This window comes from Ambystoma mexicanum, chromosome 12 (assembly GCF_040938575.1).
Source record: "Ambystoma mexicanum isolate Mex_15411 chromosome 12, UKY_AmexF1_1, whole genome shotgun sequence".
NCBI lineage: Eukaryota > Metazoa > Chordata > Amphibia > Caudata > Ambystomatidae > Ambystoma > Ambystoma mexicanum.
The window spans coordinates 64219690-64235120 of NC_090936.1; the positions used below are offsets into that span (position 1 = coordinate 64219690).

At 45.8% G+C, this 15431-nt stretch overlaps 1 protein-coding gene across 3 annotated transcripts in view; it reads right to left on the bottom strand.

The window, feature by feature from the left end:
* Window positions 1-15431, bottom strand: part of LOC138513283 (POC1 centriolar protein homolog B-like) — a 406367-nt gene that overhangs the window by 41434 nt on the left and 349502 nt on the right. The window contains exon 11 of one of the 3 annotated variants that reach the window (XM_069628001.1): window positions 14623-15257. The exons of the other annotated variants lie outside the window; for them this stretch is intronic. Coding sequence (XP_069484102.1) covers window positions 15210-15257 — 48 coding nt within the window. The 3' untranslated portion in view covers window positions 14623-15209. Of the gene's footprint in view, window positions 1-14622; window positions 15258-15431 lie in introns of those variants that run through there. 3 annotated transcript variants of the gene reach the window in all.

A 15431-nucleotide genomic window follows, 5' to 3' on the forward strand; every position in this document is an offset into this window, starting at 1 on the left:
TTGGACTATTGTCCTCAGTCTTAAGATTCCCTCGGAGGAGGTTTTGTGGGTCTGCGTCGTAAAGGGCCAGGCCCTGTCACTCCTTGTCAACCTCTCGATATTCACCGCCTTTCTCCTCCTTTCTTTTTTTTTTTTTTTGATGTTTTGTTTTCCATGCCTTTCTCCTCCTTTTGAATTGATCTATCGTCGTGCGGTCTGCCTTGCTCGTACTGTGCTCTCTTGCTCCACCTGTTATCCCTGTGGGGAAGGGAATGGGCCCTCAGGTGTGTGTGATTCTGATCAATTGCCTGACCTTTGTATTGGGACATGTCAGGTAAACTGCTCTGGTGTTAGTCCGTTCTCTGGTGTGTTGTGCGAAAGTGTTCATGATGGAAAAGGGGGGTCAGTGGTTTTGAATGTCCTACGTGGTAGGATGGGGAAAAGGTGTTGAAAGAAGGGTTGTCCCGCGTCTCACCTGTCAGTTTCCCACTCCCACTCCCCGAGACCCCCCCCTTCCAGGTGATCCTCCCTCACTGGTCCGCCCATTGGAACTGGATCCAACAGTGATGGCCGTGTCCTGGCCACCTGTATGACAGATCCCAGGGGACTAGCTAGGGAGACAACTTCAGGTTTCTCATACTTTGTGTATATGAAGGTCAGTACAATTGCCAACAACACACAAGGGCAATATTACAAAAAACCAATACAAACAACTATTGCCAAGGCCAAAAGATGGCAGTAATTAATCCAGTTAAAGAGAACCAACATTGCCAAAGCAAAGAGGGGGCAATTAAGCAGCAAGTTGTTTACAGACCCTATTGTCAGAGGGAGAAAGAAGCAATAGGGAGAACTGACCTGAATGAGCATTGCCCAAGTCATAGAAGAGGAGTGAGAGAAAACCATTATCAGCATTTGGTTAAACCAAAAGTGGCAGAACAAGAGAGGCAGGAAGGCTGCCCTTCTGGTGTTCAGGGGGGAAGGAGCATAATCTGCATTGCACGTGGCAATCAAAAGTGTGGAATAAACAACACCAATGTGTCTCATGTTTTCCCAGAAGAAGTAGTCAAAACTGATGCTGTGGAAAGTCAGAAGACTTGATCAATTGTTCAAAGCAGAACTGAACCACAGAAGTGCTTGTAGTAGTATTGGTAGTTGCATTCGTCCTTGCAGGAGAGTACACCAGGGCAAGGAACATGGTAGCGTAGGCATGGCAATTGAGTGGACCAGGTGGAAATCATTGAAGTACTGTGGTGTGGTTCAAAGTGTTGAAGAAGTGGTACAACCACAAACGCTCATTGTGAACTGTTGTAGAATCATCCTGGTAGATGTAAATTTGTTGACATTGATGCACTGTGGAAGTACATCTTTTTGTTGCTAAGAATTAGTTGTGTGGAACTCTCTACCACCAATCGAGAGACAAAAGATGTGCTGAGCTTTGTTGGTTAAGCCCAAATGACAGACTTACTGGCGGAAGAAGAACTTTATTAGAACTTTGTTGCAAGACAGGATTTCCTTATTCTTTTGAACTGTTGACTGAAATCCTGATTGATCTGGGGAAGTGGAACTGAACCAGGTTACAGGGAGGAACAGTAACTAGGCCTTGAAGAAAACTGTCATTTTTGTTATATCTGAATTGCTATGCAATACCTTGTTGAGTTTGTAGTATGTACAAGTGTGAGGGAAAGAATCCTTTTGTTAGAGCGTTTTTTAAGGTTATTTTATAGGTAGGGATACCCTCGTTAGGGTAGGGATATTGAGGCGTTTATCAACCCTTTTGAGTTTAATAAAATGGCATCTTTTAAAAAAACATTCACAAAGTTGTGCGCCTAACATATCTGGCCCCTCACATTAATCAGACCATATTAATCGGAAATATGAATACTTAAAACATTTAATGAGTATGCGTTGTTGCTTCACAAGGTATCTCGGGTTTAAATGTGCAATGCAATCAATTGTTTGTAAGTTGTTTGTATCACATTTAAAACATCCTGTTATACACAGTTTAGAAAATATACATTGTTGTGTATGTTTCAAAAGACAAGGCAAGTAGCACATTGTCATTTTTAAAAAGTAGGTTGGCCATTCTAATGTTTCTTCTGTCGTTTATCAGGGATTCTATTTACTTATCCCTCACTTCCGGCATTTTGGCTAAAATGAGGGTGAACAATGGTAATGGTAAGGTTTACTTGTAAAGCGCCTATACGATCCCTTGAACTTGAGCCTTGGAGCCACGGGGAGCCAGAGGAGGGATTTCAGCACCATAGAGATGCGGTCCCTGTGCTTGAGGCCAAGGATAAGTCTTGCGGTTCTGTTCTGGATGAGTTGTAGAGGGCGTAGAGCAGAAGCAGGGAGGTTGAGGAAGATGCTGTTGCAATACTCCAGCCTAGTGAGAACGAGGGCTCTGGAGACAGTGAGCCACTGGGGGCAAAGTGAGAAAAGGTAGAGTACCTCTGAGGAGGTGTAGCTCATAGTTAGACTTTTTAGAGATGTCCGAGATATGAGAGGATAAGGAAAGAGTGGAGTCGAAGATGACCCCAAGATTTTTCGCCTTGCAGGTGGGTGCCGGCGCAGGGCCAAGGGAGGCCGGCCACAGTGAAAGTGGGAAAGCGGGGGCAGGGGTCCCAATGCGAACTATCTCAGTCTTACTGGCGTATAGGCAGAGGTCGTTTGCAGCACACCAAGACTGAATAGCGGACAGACAGATATGAGCGAGGAGGAGGAGGTGGCTGAGGGTAGCCTGAAAGATAGTTGCGTGTCATCTGCTTAACACTGGAAGATAGAGGTGAAAGTGGCAATCACACGTGCCAAGGCAGCCATATAGACATTGAAGAATCAGGGGGATAGGTTAGATCCCTGGGGAACGCCACAGGTTGAGAGAGAGATAGTTGCGACAAAGGCTCCAATTCCACCTGGGATGGCCGGTCGGAGAGAAAGGAGGGTAACCACGCCAGAGCCTGGCCTTTGATTCCCAGGGTGTCACAGAGAGGTGCGATCAGGATGTTGTGGTTAACTGTATCAAAGGCAGAGGAGAGGTCAAGGAGAATGAGGACAGAGGGAGTGTTAGTGTCAAGGTTTGAGAGCAGGCCTTCACAGGTGTTCAGAAGAGCAGTTTCCGTGCCTCTGGATGGTCGTGGAAACAGCCAATAGATACAGTGTGGAGGGTCAGCTGAGAGATAGCCAACTTCTCCAGGAGTTTGCCCAGGAAAGGAGTGATAGAGATAGGGCGGTCGTTTGACAAAATGGAGGAGTCGGCAGAGGGTTTCTTGAGCAGTGGGTGAACAAGGGAGTGCTTAAGAGCAATTGAGAAAACTCCAGTGGAAAAGGAGAGATTGCAGAGATTGGGCAAGGCTGGGGCGAGGGAGTCAATAGTGTCTTTAATGGTTTTGGAGGGGCAGGGATCCACCTGTTTGCACAAAGCCTTCTTAGACCGGACTTGTCTGGTGACCTCATCAGGTGTGAAGGGTGAGACAGAAGAGAGGGGAAGTGGAGGGGGGGGGGCAAGGAAGGCTCCGGTGTTGGTGTATGATGTGGTGTGGAAGAGTGGGAGGAAAGGATAACTTGGGTTTTTGTCATGAAGTGTGCAGCCAGGGCCGAGCAAAGGTCCTGGGTGGGTGTGACAGAAGAAGAGGCTGCTGCAGGATTGGCCAGTTCCTTAGAGACTTTGAAAAGTTTGGCCGTGTTGCTTGATGCCGCAGAGATGCGTGCTTGAATAAAGACATTTTTCTTGGAGCGGATGCAGAGTCAATATTGCCTTTGAAGGAGGCGGCAGGCCAGTTTGTCAGAGGGTCCGCCTGACGAATTCCATTTACGCTCAGCTGCCCTACACTTACGTTTAAGGGCAGCCAGATCGGAGTCGTACCAAAAGTTGCACTTTTCGGGAAGGCTTCAGTCGGACCATCATGACAGGGGCAAGAGTATTAAGAGTGTTGGTGATAGAGAGATTGAGGTTAGCGAGGGCTGTGTCATGGTGGGAGTCAGCCACAGGAATGGGAGGAGGAGAGTAGGTGGAGGCAAAGGCAGCCACTGTCACTTTTTTCATGGGTCTGGTGACTTTGATGCCGAGTGGCCATGCCGCTGCAAGAGGAGAGAAGAGCTTCAAGTGTGTTGAGAGAAGAGCGTGGTCAGTCCATGAGAGAGAGGTCGTGAGAGGATAGAGAGAGCAATGTCAGTAGAGATGAGAGCATCCAAAGTGTGGCCTGCGTTGTGCATGGAGCCAGAGGGTAGGAAAGAGAGGGCGAGAGAATCCCATAGGTTGCAGAAAGGTCCTGAGGAGTCAAGAGAGTCAAGATGGATGTTGAGAACACCCATCAGGAGGAGTTGAGAAGAGGAGGAAATTAGAGAGCAGGCCATGTCAGCCCATTCCATGAGGAAGAGAGTGGACTGTCCTGGTGGTTGATAGAAGGTTGCCAGAAGGAGAAAAGAATTGGCGGAGAGTGAGGGCCTGCAGAGTAGGCACTCGAAGGAGGAATAGGCCTGGGTAGGGATGATGGACACAGGTACCCATTCTGGGAAGATCAGTGCCACTCCCCCACCAGTATTCTTTGGCCTGGACACAGAGAGGATTTTGTAGCCTTCAGGGAGGAGTGTATCAAAGCTTGTGACAGAGCTATCCTTTAACCATGTCTCCGTGGTGGCGAGCACATCAAGATCCAAGAGTTCGAGGAGGTTGCAGTGTGAGCGTGGCAATGTGGAGTAGCTTGCCATCTTTGAAAGTCTTCCACAGGGGACGCAGGGGCCGGTGCCCCTCCTCCACCCCCAAGGGTGGCAAGAGGGCCAGAGGGATAGTGGAGAATGGTGGAGGAGCGAAGGCCGACAAGGGCGCCGGGACACTACGGCGAGGCAAGGGTGCCAGTACAGAGGTGGGGGAAAGCACAGTGGGCAAGGGTGCCTGTGCAGAGCAGGAGGAGGAAGGGACAGTGGGCATGTGAGCCTGGCCGGAGGGAGACGTAAGGTTAGAGAGGAGCCTGTCAAAGAGAAGAAGGTTGGGTTGAGGACCCTGAACCATGATGGTTCCATTGAAATAGACATTAATGAAGACTCTGGATATGGCGAAGAGATTGAGGAGAACCTCCCAGCGAGTGCCACCATTGATGGGAGAAGAGGTGATAGGAGAGAGAAAGACATCCATGTAGCAAGCCCATAGTTCAGGTGCATTAACGAAGAAAAGAATGTTAGTGAGAGTCTCTCTGGCGGAAGCCGTGACATAGGTGTCAGCAATAGGAAGGCCTGGGTTGGAGCCCAGTACGTCCTTAAGTTTCCTCCGGCCAGATTTAGTGATAGGAGAAGGATAAGAGATTGCAAAGCAGTTAAAGAAGATAGGAGAGATAGATAGTGACATAGGTAGCTGCAGTGGTGAGAAAGACACTTACCAGTTTGAAGTACTGAGGCACAATGAGGCTGGGGGGGAGGAGACAGAGAGTAGTGTACACACAGATAGGTTCACATTTTAGCAGGACAGAATGAAAACACAAAGCAGCCACTGGGCACAGCTAAGTTCGATTTTAGCAGGACAGGATGAAAACACAATGCAGCCACTGGACACAGCTAAGTTCGATTTTAGCAGGACAGAATGAAAACACAAAGCAGCCACTGGACACAGCTCAGTTAGATTTTAGCAGGACAGGATGAAAACACAATACAGCCAATGGGTACAGCTAAGTTCGATTTTAGCAGGACAGGATGAAAACACAATACAGCCACTGGGTACAGCTAAGTTCGAATTTTTTGATGGTATGGAGAGTGGGAGTCCAGGTGAGAAGGAGTGAGGGGCGGGATAGACAAGGTGAGGAGGTGGAGGATGAGTGTCTTAGTTGAGGGAACTAACCCTCAGGGAAGTGATAAATGTCCCGGTGATTTCAGTGGCCTCGCAAGGAGTGCATTATGGGACCTGTTTAAAAGGAAGTATGAGGATTTTTACTCAATTTGTTATTGATATGCTTTGGGACCTTCACCCCATTCTCAGGCACTGCCTGTAACCTCTCCAGTATCTAAAGTCCTGATTACACCCATCCTCTGTATTTAATTGGTTGTTTAGTTAGTTGGCAAGTAGATTGAAGCCGTGCTTACTGCTATCTGCTGTTTCGCCCATTCCATCCAGTCCAAGATCACTGATACACAGAGTCCTACATCATTCCAATGAGCATGGATTGTGGGTCTAGCTCCCATTTCCTTTACAGTCTCTACTCTTCCATCTTCTTGTTTACTTTTATTTTATAGTGACTACAACCTTTTCTCGCTCCTCCTGAAAATGTCTTCCAGGAATCTTCTATCTAAGGAAACAGGGTGGGGCAGCATTGACTTTGCTAGCTTCTGCGCCCCGTTCTTCACCCTTGGCACACATCATCATGCGGCTTCCCAAATTGTTATGAATGAGCTTAGTTCCTATCCCCGCCACCACCTGTTGACTGCCACAGATTTTCAGGATTGTTGCTCACAGCTTAAGATCGAAACATTTGAATGAACTGTTAGTGCTGCAGTAGTGGGGCTTGAAGGGGTGGTGTTTGCTTGATTATTAGCTCCGCTGGTGTGGTTTTCTGGACGGTAGGTCAGTACTTTTCTGCTGGCCTGGTGCATCAGGCACTGAGGCTGTAGGCTACCATGTGGTGGTGGTCGTGGAGTGGGCTCAATCCCACCCCTGAATAGGCCTTTCTGGGGCCCCACAAGGTGGCATTTATATTGGAGATATGAGGCACTGCCTCGAATACAGAGTACAATTTAGAGGATATGTTGTGATAGTCTCTAGATAATAACACAGCTTGCACATAGGATACTTTCAATTAGACTTAGCACACTGCAGAGCAGGGAAAGCCAAGGCTAAAGATTTTGGGGGTGGGATGTATTAAAGGACTGAAAAGTATCAGTCTAGAAATTAAACTAATTGCCCTCTGTTGGAAGCATCTCATAAATTGCAGGTAAACATCCTGCAGAGGGCTGACTACCTGTTTCACCTGTCTCTCCCCTCCCCATACACCCTTCTGCTCAGCTCTATCCTGGTGCTCCAGGCTGTGCTGCACTGGCTGAGGTCAAACACCCTGTCACCAAATCAGGCTGAGATAAGGTTGCCCGGACTGTCAGTGCTGAGCCACGGCAAAGACTTGTCTGTGGATCAGTGGAATATCAGAATGAGGCAGAGCTGTAACAGAAAGCATGCACTCTTGTGCATGATAGCCACGGGATGCGAAGCTGGATCGCAGGCTGCACTGAACTTGGCATGCACAGATATCCTACTGCCTCCTGCTTTCCTCTGGCAGGTTTGCAGTTGCAAGGCCTCTCAACTTATCTCTACACTTTAACAACCAAAAATCCTGTTTCTTCATCTCGATTGCTAGCTGGGATAAAGGTTTTAGGAATGAGGCACTTTTGGGACTCATTCTGCAAAAGGTGTTCAGGTAACCTAATCTCTTTACTGCAGTGGTAGGCTGGCGGACGTCATGACCGCAGTTGTTTGAGCTTGTGAGACAACATTGAAAAATTTCGTCTTAAACTAATCGTTCATGAGTGTATCAATGTAGTTAATATGATTTAAACATGCATAATATGAAGCCACTGCGCAGGGTCGGAATGGGGCATAAAGTTGTCTCGGGCACCAGTGAAAAAGTGCCTCATAGTTGCAAATTGCCATTCATTCCTTTTGTGACGCTGTTTGAATAGTCCCCCAGGGGGAGATTTTTGATCAAATGTCATGCAAATTATGCATTTAAAAGAATATTTATTCAGCAGCACTGGTCAAAACTATTAGCCGCACAGTGAAGTAACGCATCAAACTGGCCCACATTGGCCAAAAGAGTGGCCCATTTCGATTTTAAAAAATGTCCCACACAAGCATTTTGTGTTTTTTGGTTCGGCTATGTGCCTATTGGCCTATAGGCCAGTCCATGCCTGCCACTGCGCGTTTCACAGACTGCATAATCGCCTCACTAGAATTGTGAGTGGACGTTAAGATTCCAGTACTCCAGATTTTCATGACCTAGATTGACACGCATTTAAACTATCAAAAATGCCAGCTCCCTTATCATATGTCTGTTCATCCCCTGAAGCTGGTTTAATTCTGAACCTGCTCTACCCTTTCCTGTGCCCACTTCCCTATGCTACTCTTCTCCTTATACCCAAGGTGGGACACAAATCACCACCCCAGACAAGTATTGGTGCTGTGAGACCACCACGGTGTAGAAGCCTTTTAACATAAGGCAACACAATCATCTATTGAGTACCAAGCAGCTGTCCACACAGAAATGTGGCACTAGTTATAGGCACCCTATAATTGCACTAATGTTTTCTGCGTGTCTCTTCTGAGCCAGCTGGGCTAATCTGCATGCATCCGATCTACCACAAACGCTGTCGTTTTTACCTACTCACACTTTTGCATTATCCCGACTCCCTTTTCTTGTCCCCCAACAACCTCGGTCTGGGTAGCCCAGGTTGGGTGACAATACACCCCTTCCCGTGCGAGCCTCTGGGCACAGTATAAACATAAATGCCTATTCCATTCCATTACATTGCATAACATCCAGTGAAAGTGTCAGCCCTATCAGTGACTTTCAGTCTTAGACAATACTCCGATTCTGCTGTGGGTTCATGGGATTGCAGGAACCGGCCTCACAGGCCCTAAAGCTGACAAGCACGAGAAGCCCCCATGCCCCTCAGCTGGTCTCTGCAGGACCGTATAGAAGGTTCTATCTTCTCTGTGCTGGTGGTTCCTGCCTTTCTATCGAGCTCATCCTGACTCGCTATTGCATTTCCACCGTTTACTTGTCTGTCTCATAAAAACAGAAAGACACACTTTCCTTCCTCCCCTTCTGCTATTTAACCCCTCTTGCTCCTTCTATCGTGTGATTTCCCCCCTTTTCAACTCCATTTCCTCAATCTCCTTTCTTGTATCCTCCGCTTTCATCCCCTTTCTGTCCAAAACAAATTCAGACCCTCTGCCGCCTGGCAAGCTCATCTCAATTCCTCCTTAATTGCACCTATCTATCTGTGGCTCCCCAGTGTGTCCTCTCACCTTTCTGGTAGGCTAACACTCTTTCCCACTGATTGTCTGTGATCTCTTTATTAAATGCTTCTCTTTCACATTCTTTCTTTCGTCTGTTTTACTTGAGTTATTCTTTCATGTTTTAGGTTTCCTTCTTTCTTTTTCTCTCCATCCCCGCCTTTCACTTTTTCTGGCTCTCTTTCTCCAGTCATCACATATGTGACAGCTATACTGGATGGGTTAACTTTGCTTGGTGTTGTGACTCTACTTGACAGTGCCAAAAGTGCTTGCCCAGGTTAGGGGACGGAGGGCTGAGCTGCGAGAAAAAGGATCGGTCGGTCAGGACAGTGCTGCATATTGATTGGGGAATGGGGTTACTGTGCCTAACTGCAGGCATGAAGGCGACTACAAATGAGATTGGAGTCTGTACCTGATGGACTGCCCCCACTGGAGAGCTGGGCAAGGGAGTTGACCAGTGCCTGATGCAGGGTTCATGTTCCAAAAGTTCCTGATGGGGTTGGACTCAGAGAGGATGGCGGTTGGAAAAGAAGTCTGCGATTAAGTATGGAATCTGTGAATATTGTTTCATTAGGTCCGGGGTCTGCAACCCGAGGTTCACCTAATGTTTTGGACTAACACTCCCATTATCCCTTACCATTACTATGCTGTTTACGGCTGATGGGAATTGTAGTCCTAAACAACTTGAGAGGCAAAGGTTGCAGACCCTTGAATTAGGTGATAGAGCATCCTTATTGATTCATGGATGGAATAAACAGTCAATATTCAACAATGCTGCCATATAGCATTGGCAAGCATTAGGCAGAGGGTAGAAGCAGGGCGTGCTGGCCTAATCCTGTGAAAACAGCCTTTTCTGCTTGTTAAGTTATACATAATTTATAGTGCGCCAATCACTACTGTAATGGTCCAACGGTGCCGGGAACCTTGTCTGAGAAAGTGGCATATTTTGTATCCACTCTGGGTAACCAGAGTGCAGCCAGTGGAGGAATAACAAAGGAAACTAGTGCAACACGTGGAGGTGAAGAGAAGCAGGAATAGGATAGGGGGGCACAGAGCTACAAAATTGGGAAGATGCAATGCGATTGTGGTAGAGGCAATATGGTTGTATAAGTAGCGGTCAGGGTGTGTGTGCGCGAGTATGTGGGGATGTGCCTCTAATAGTAGGAAGTGGATCACAGAACATTGGTCATTTTGAAAGAGGGAAAATACAGCTTATTGTCAAATGCATTTTCCAGTGAGTGCAGTTTCTGCTTCCTTGGAAGAAGTACTAGAATTAGTGGAAGCATGCTTGCTTTGAGATGTGCACAGGAAATCCAATGAAGTGTGAAGCCTAGAATGGTCAGCAAATATGTTTTGTGACCTCACTCAGATGGCAAGTACATACACCTCTTTTTCTCCCATTTAAATCACTGTAAATATCACATTTAAAGTGGCTACGAGGCTTGTTTTTGTGCCAAAGACAAAACAAGTGTGCAATGCAGACGGTGCAAAAGTGGGCAACTGCAAGTAGCCTTGGTGGGCCATTTTGTCTATTCTACTCAATAATGCAGAGCAAGCCAAAAAATCTCTTGGGGGTAGAAACAGGAGAAGTATTACGAATACAAATGGGGGAGCTGGTGAAGGGGATGTAATTTGGTGCTCTGAACGTGTCACAAAAACAGAGCAAACGTAATTGAGCGTTTTTCTGTTTTGGTTAAGTCTGGTTTCCTTATCTTGCTTACTAACTGAAATACTGTGAGAAAGAACTTTCTCACATTATTTCAACAGGAAACGTGAGAACATTTGTTCTTTCACCACAGAGCGGAAGCAGATAAGGGATGTTCCAAAAGCAGAATAAAAAACAAGCAAAACACTCTTTCAACAAGACAGAAAACATGCTTCCACACCACAAGCAGAAAAAAGTATTCGTGCATGAGCTACACGTGCACAAAATGGCTTTGAAAGACGCAAGACCGAAAAATCTATACTTGCCCCTGCGTGCAATTAAATAATGAATAGTATCAGATATATCCGAGATCCATCATACAGCTTGTAAAATAACCTCTTAAATTGATATCATGCACTATTACTCGGGATGAAGACAGATCTAACTTTTTAAAATGTGTAAACTCACCACTCCAGAGAACAAATCATACCTATATTCACGTTCAGGTATCACTGAAGACGGGCAAAACCTAAAAACCCTCAGAGAACAAGCAACACTCGACATTCACTCGGCAGAACAGACTCAGGTTGTCATTCGGATGCACAGTGTCTGGTAAGAGTACATAGCCCGATTCAAGTTATCAGGAAAGGTTACATCGCCTAAACGCCTCTAGAGAACAAACCAGACATTTACGAAGCACTCTAGAGAACTCAGATCAAATCAACATCCATAATCAGGTGTCAGAGATGTCTCCAGCAACACCTCCTCCCTATCAGGACCCCAGTACAATGAACTGCAACGACATACAAGAAGCTCTCAACAACACCCTGAAAATCTACTTCAACATACATGTCCGCAAAGAAACCACAAACGATCAGCCAAACTTATCAGCCCCCTACTATACGCAAGAACTTAACAGGAAAAGCCAAATGAAAACATGAAAAAACTAGCACAATTTCAAAACCTAATCTGACCTAACAAGACTTAACCCATTAAATGCTGAGCTCCATGAAATTCTATACGAATAGGACGAGCATACTCGTCCTTAGCACTTAAGGGGGACTCCGGAATGCCCGCCGACTGATCACCACAGCAAGTCATCTACTAATAGAAGGCTATAGCCAAATCCAAAAATAAAAGCATACCTCTCTTCAAGGCATTCAAACAGTGCAACAACCCTCTCCAAAAGCCTACAACTCATCATTCCATCGAGAAATCTACCATCATCAACTTCTCCACTGGCAAGATCAGCTAGATCTGCAAACACATGAACCCTCAACAACATTATACACATCGCCCCACTCATCCCGCCATGTGAAACAATGCCATGGACTACCTTAAACTTTATCCTTGGATGACCTACCCCAATAGCTTCCCTCAAAACTACCTTCTACTCTGTTGAAACCCTGCTAGCCTCCATTCTAAAGAAACTCCTCCCAGAAGCACTCCAATTTCTCACCACCCTCAAACCCAGGCAAATACTCCAGCTCCTAAAAAAACTACACTGGGCCTTGATGGCCACATCAACCATCGCCCCAACGCTCAATTTCTTTTCCTAGGCAAGATACTCGACAGAGCTGGAGCCACTCAACTTCATTAACCTCCTACAGATGTAACAATAGACCCAAAGGCAGCACAGAGACGGCACCATCCAAATGGTAGATGATGCTTTCCACATGTGATGATATACATCCCTACCTCCTAGTATTCCCCAATCTCTCAACAGCTTTTGACACAGGTGATCATCAAGCCTGTATTGACAAACCATACAACCTCATGGGAATTGGTGAGACTGTCTTCCAGTGGTTGACCTCATATCTTTAAGGCCAGCATCCCTTCATCCATAAGGCTACCTTCAGATCACCCCCACTACCTGTTATGCGTGGAGTCCCACAAGTCACATCCACTCCCCCTTGATATTCAACCTCTAGATGGAGTGCATGGAATCCCTCCTCATCAGTCACAACATCCACATCTACCAATGAGCAGATGATACTCAACTGGACCTCAAAATATCTTTGATCAAAGACACCCACCAGTTTAATTATAATTGGTTATTTATAAAACGCCTAATACCCAGTGGTTTCTAGATCAAAGCATCATCATGCTTCCAAGGCGAGTGGGGGGTTGCACCTGAGCTATCCTCCCAGCCAAGTTCAAGGCCAGCCTTACCCAGCTATTATAATACACAGGGCCCCTTGTTACGGCCCTGCTCTACACAGGTGGGTGAACATTAAGTAAAACAAATGAGCAAGGTCACAGACCCAATACATCCAACTCCTATTATGGATTACCACATTGTGACAATGGTTGCTGTTTGGCAAATTTAATATATAAAATTAATTCATATTCAACTTACAAGCTATCACAGGAAGCTCAGTAATTTACATACAACATCAATACATGATACAATTCGTGCTCATCCAAAGTCAAAACCCGGATTGCGATTCAAAACATATACATTCCCTGAGATCCTAGAAGGATCAACATGAGAGACAAATGTACATTAACAATACAAGGTGCTTCAATGCACTAATCTAAACAGTGTATAAGTTGGACACTGGGACTTAAAGTCATATCGTCAACACAACTGTGTTTCGGCCTTATAGAGAGGAGTTATGTAGCTGCTGTTGTGCCAGCCTTCATCAGGACGGAGAAAAATTATAGTAGGAGTTTCCTGTGGACTCGAGTTCAGTTGAAATCACGTTGTAGAGTTGAAACCGGCTGGACTTCCATGTGGTCCAGACCGGGGGATTCAGTGATCCAGTGCAGGTCCAATCCTGCTCTTCCTTCACAGACTGGATATTTTGGAGTGTAAAAACATCTGAATGCTGGTGCATCCAAAAATGGATAGGCGCATAGACAAGACAAGATCGCGCCTATTGTACGTGGGATGGTGGCATGTATCCGGATCTCAGTGTGGCGGAGCCTTCGGCCGTCTGCTGGAGACAATGTGCCTTACCCAGCTACAAACCTGGATATCTACTGTATACCTCAAAGTGAACTCCACAAAAACGGAATTCCTCCTCTCCAATACCACAAGAAACACCCACACCTGGCTGCCCACCATGAACCTAGCAGGCTTTCCCTCACATCTGATACATGTGCAGTGTTTTTAGAATTCCACATTGACAGGCATCTCTCCTTCAAAACGTGCATAGCAAAGAAAACCCAGACACCTGCAATGAAATATCTCTCCTGCAGAAAATCAAGTCTTTCTTTACAGATAATCACTTCCTATCCATGGTAAGGGCCCTCATTCCCTCTCACTTGGATGTGGAAACACCTTGATAACTGCCCTACAAGCTTCCTAAACGCCACAGTCCGCTGCACATTTGACCACATTACGTCCACACTTGTTGAACTGCATTGGTTCCCCCTCAAGTATGTATCACCTTCAAGACAAGCTGCATAATTTACAAAGCTGTAACATTGCATGCTCCCTTCTACCTGGCCGACAAGGTCACCATCTCTGACAGCAAATGATCCACAAGAAGCCAAAGCCTGGTCAGATAAGAGCGGCAAAAATGCAGAATAATAGGAAACAGGTTTCTTGATGTATGCTCCCAGGCTGTGGAATCGCCTGCCTCTCAACATTAGACTTGCACCCACCCTCATACAATTGTCATGCATGCCACCCCCACACCAAATGCTTAACTAGGGAACTGGCGGTTTTACCCACAATGGTGTTGGGGATCGCAAGCAGGGCCTCGATCAGGTAGGCGTGGTGGCCTAAGGCAGGTCAACTGACACAAGAACAGGTGGGAGGGTATTTATACTGCTTCACCAAACAACCCTCCAAACTAGGGAAACAGCCCTTTACAAAAATACAAAATGTTTGGTGAACAGTGTATTGTACAGGTGATGCATCTGCCTAAGGCCAGATCAGGTTTTCTACACTACACATAAAGAGCATATTATTCTCCACAGTGGAATATAGGAACACATAACCTGGTTAGTGCTACTCATTGCACTTTCAAAAAAGAAATTTAATCACAATATAAAACATTTTATTCAATAGATTATCAATAATTAAAAACAGAGAATTCTTCAGAGGAGCAATTCATATTTCATAAACACAATACAATGGAAAAATATAAACAGTGCACAAGACAACCTCAAACAGATACTGTATGAGTTACAGTGGCATAAAAGGGAACCATCGTTAATCGGGTTCCACCCTACAGATTACAGAAAGGAATCTATAGTCACAAAGAAATATTTTGTTACATAGACAGAGCAACCTAGGGTCAACTGATTCGCCCACACTGTGCTCCACACTAAATTGCACCAAGGTACTCACACTGCATCATACCCAGTCAACCCAACATGTTTCATTCCTCATACACATTCATCAACCAAAGTCAAGGGAAAATCATCAGGGGCTCATATTCAAGGACAGACACCATTCGCAAAAAAACAATAGTTTGTGTAACTTTGAAGGCTAAAGCGAAACGGCTCATAGGCCGTTTTGTTTATAAAAATAGGCTAAGCTGAACCTCCTGGCCTCGTCCAGGACTAGCCGCCGGTATGCACGGTTGTTGTGCTGCCACGGTTCATAGACGAACTCGGATGGTAGATGCAGTCTAATTGCTCTTATCACCAACTCCTCGATTTCTGAACCGGCCGAAGGGAGATGCTTGCCACCTGTGAACAATCAAATATTTAGGTGTGGGTAAACAAGGGTCTCAACATATAGACTCGAGTCCCACCAGAATGTTAACAACTACAATTCTGTGGAGTAAACTTAACGTCAATGAAAAAACTCCAATCCCTATAACACATCGTGAATCTAATGCCGTTATCAGAGCCGAATTTAAA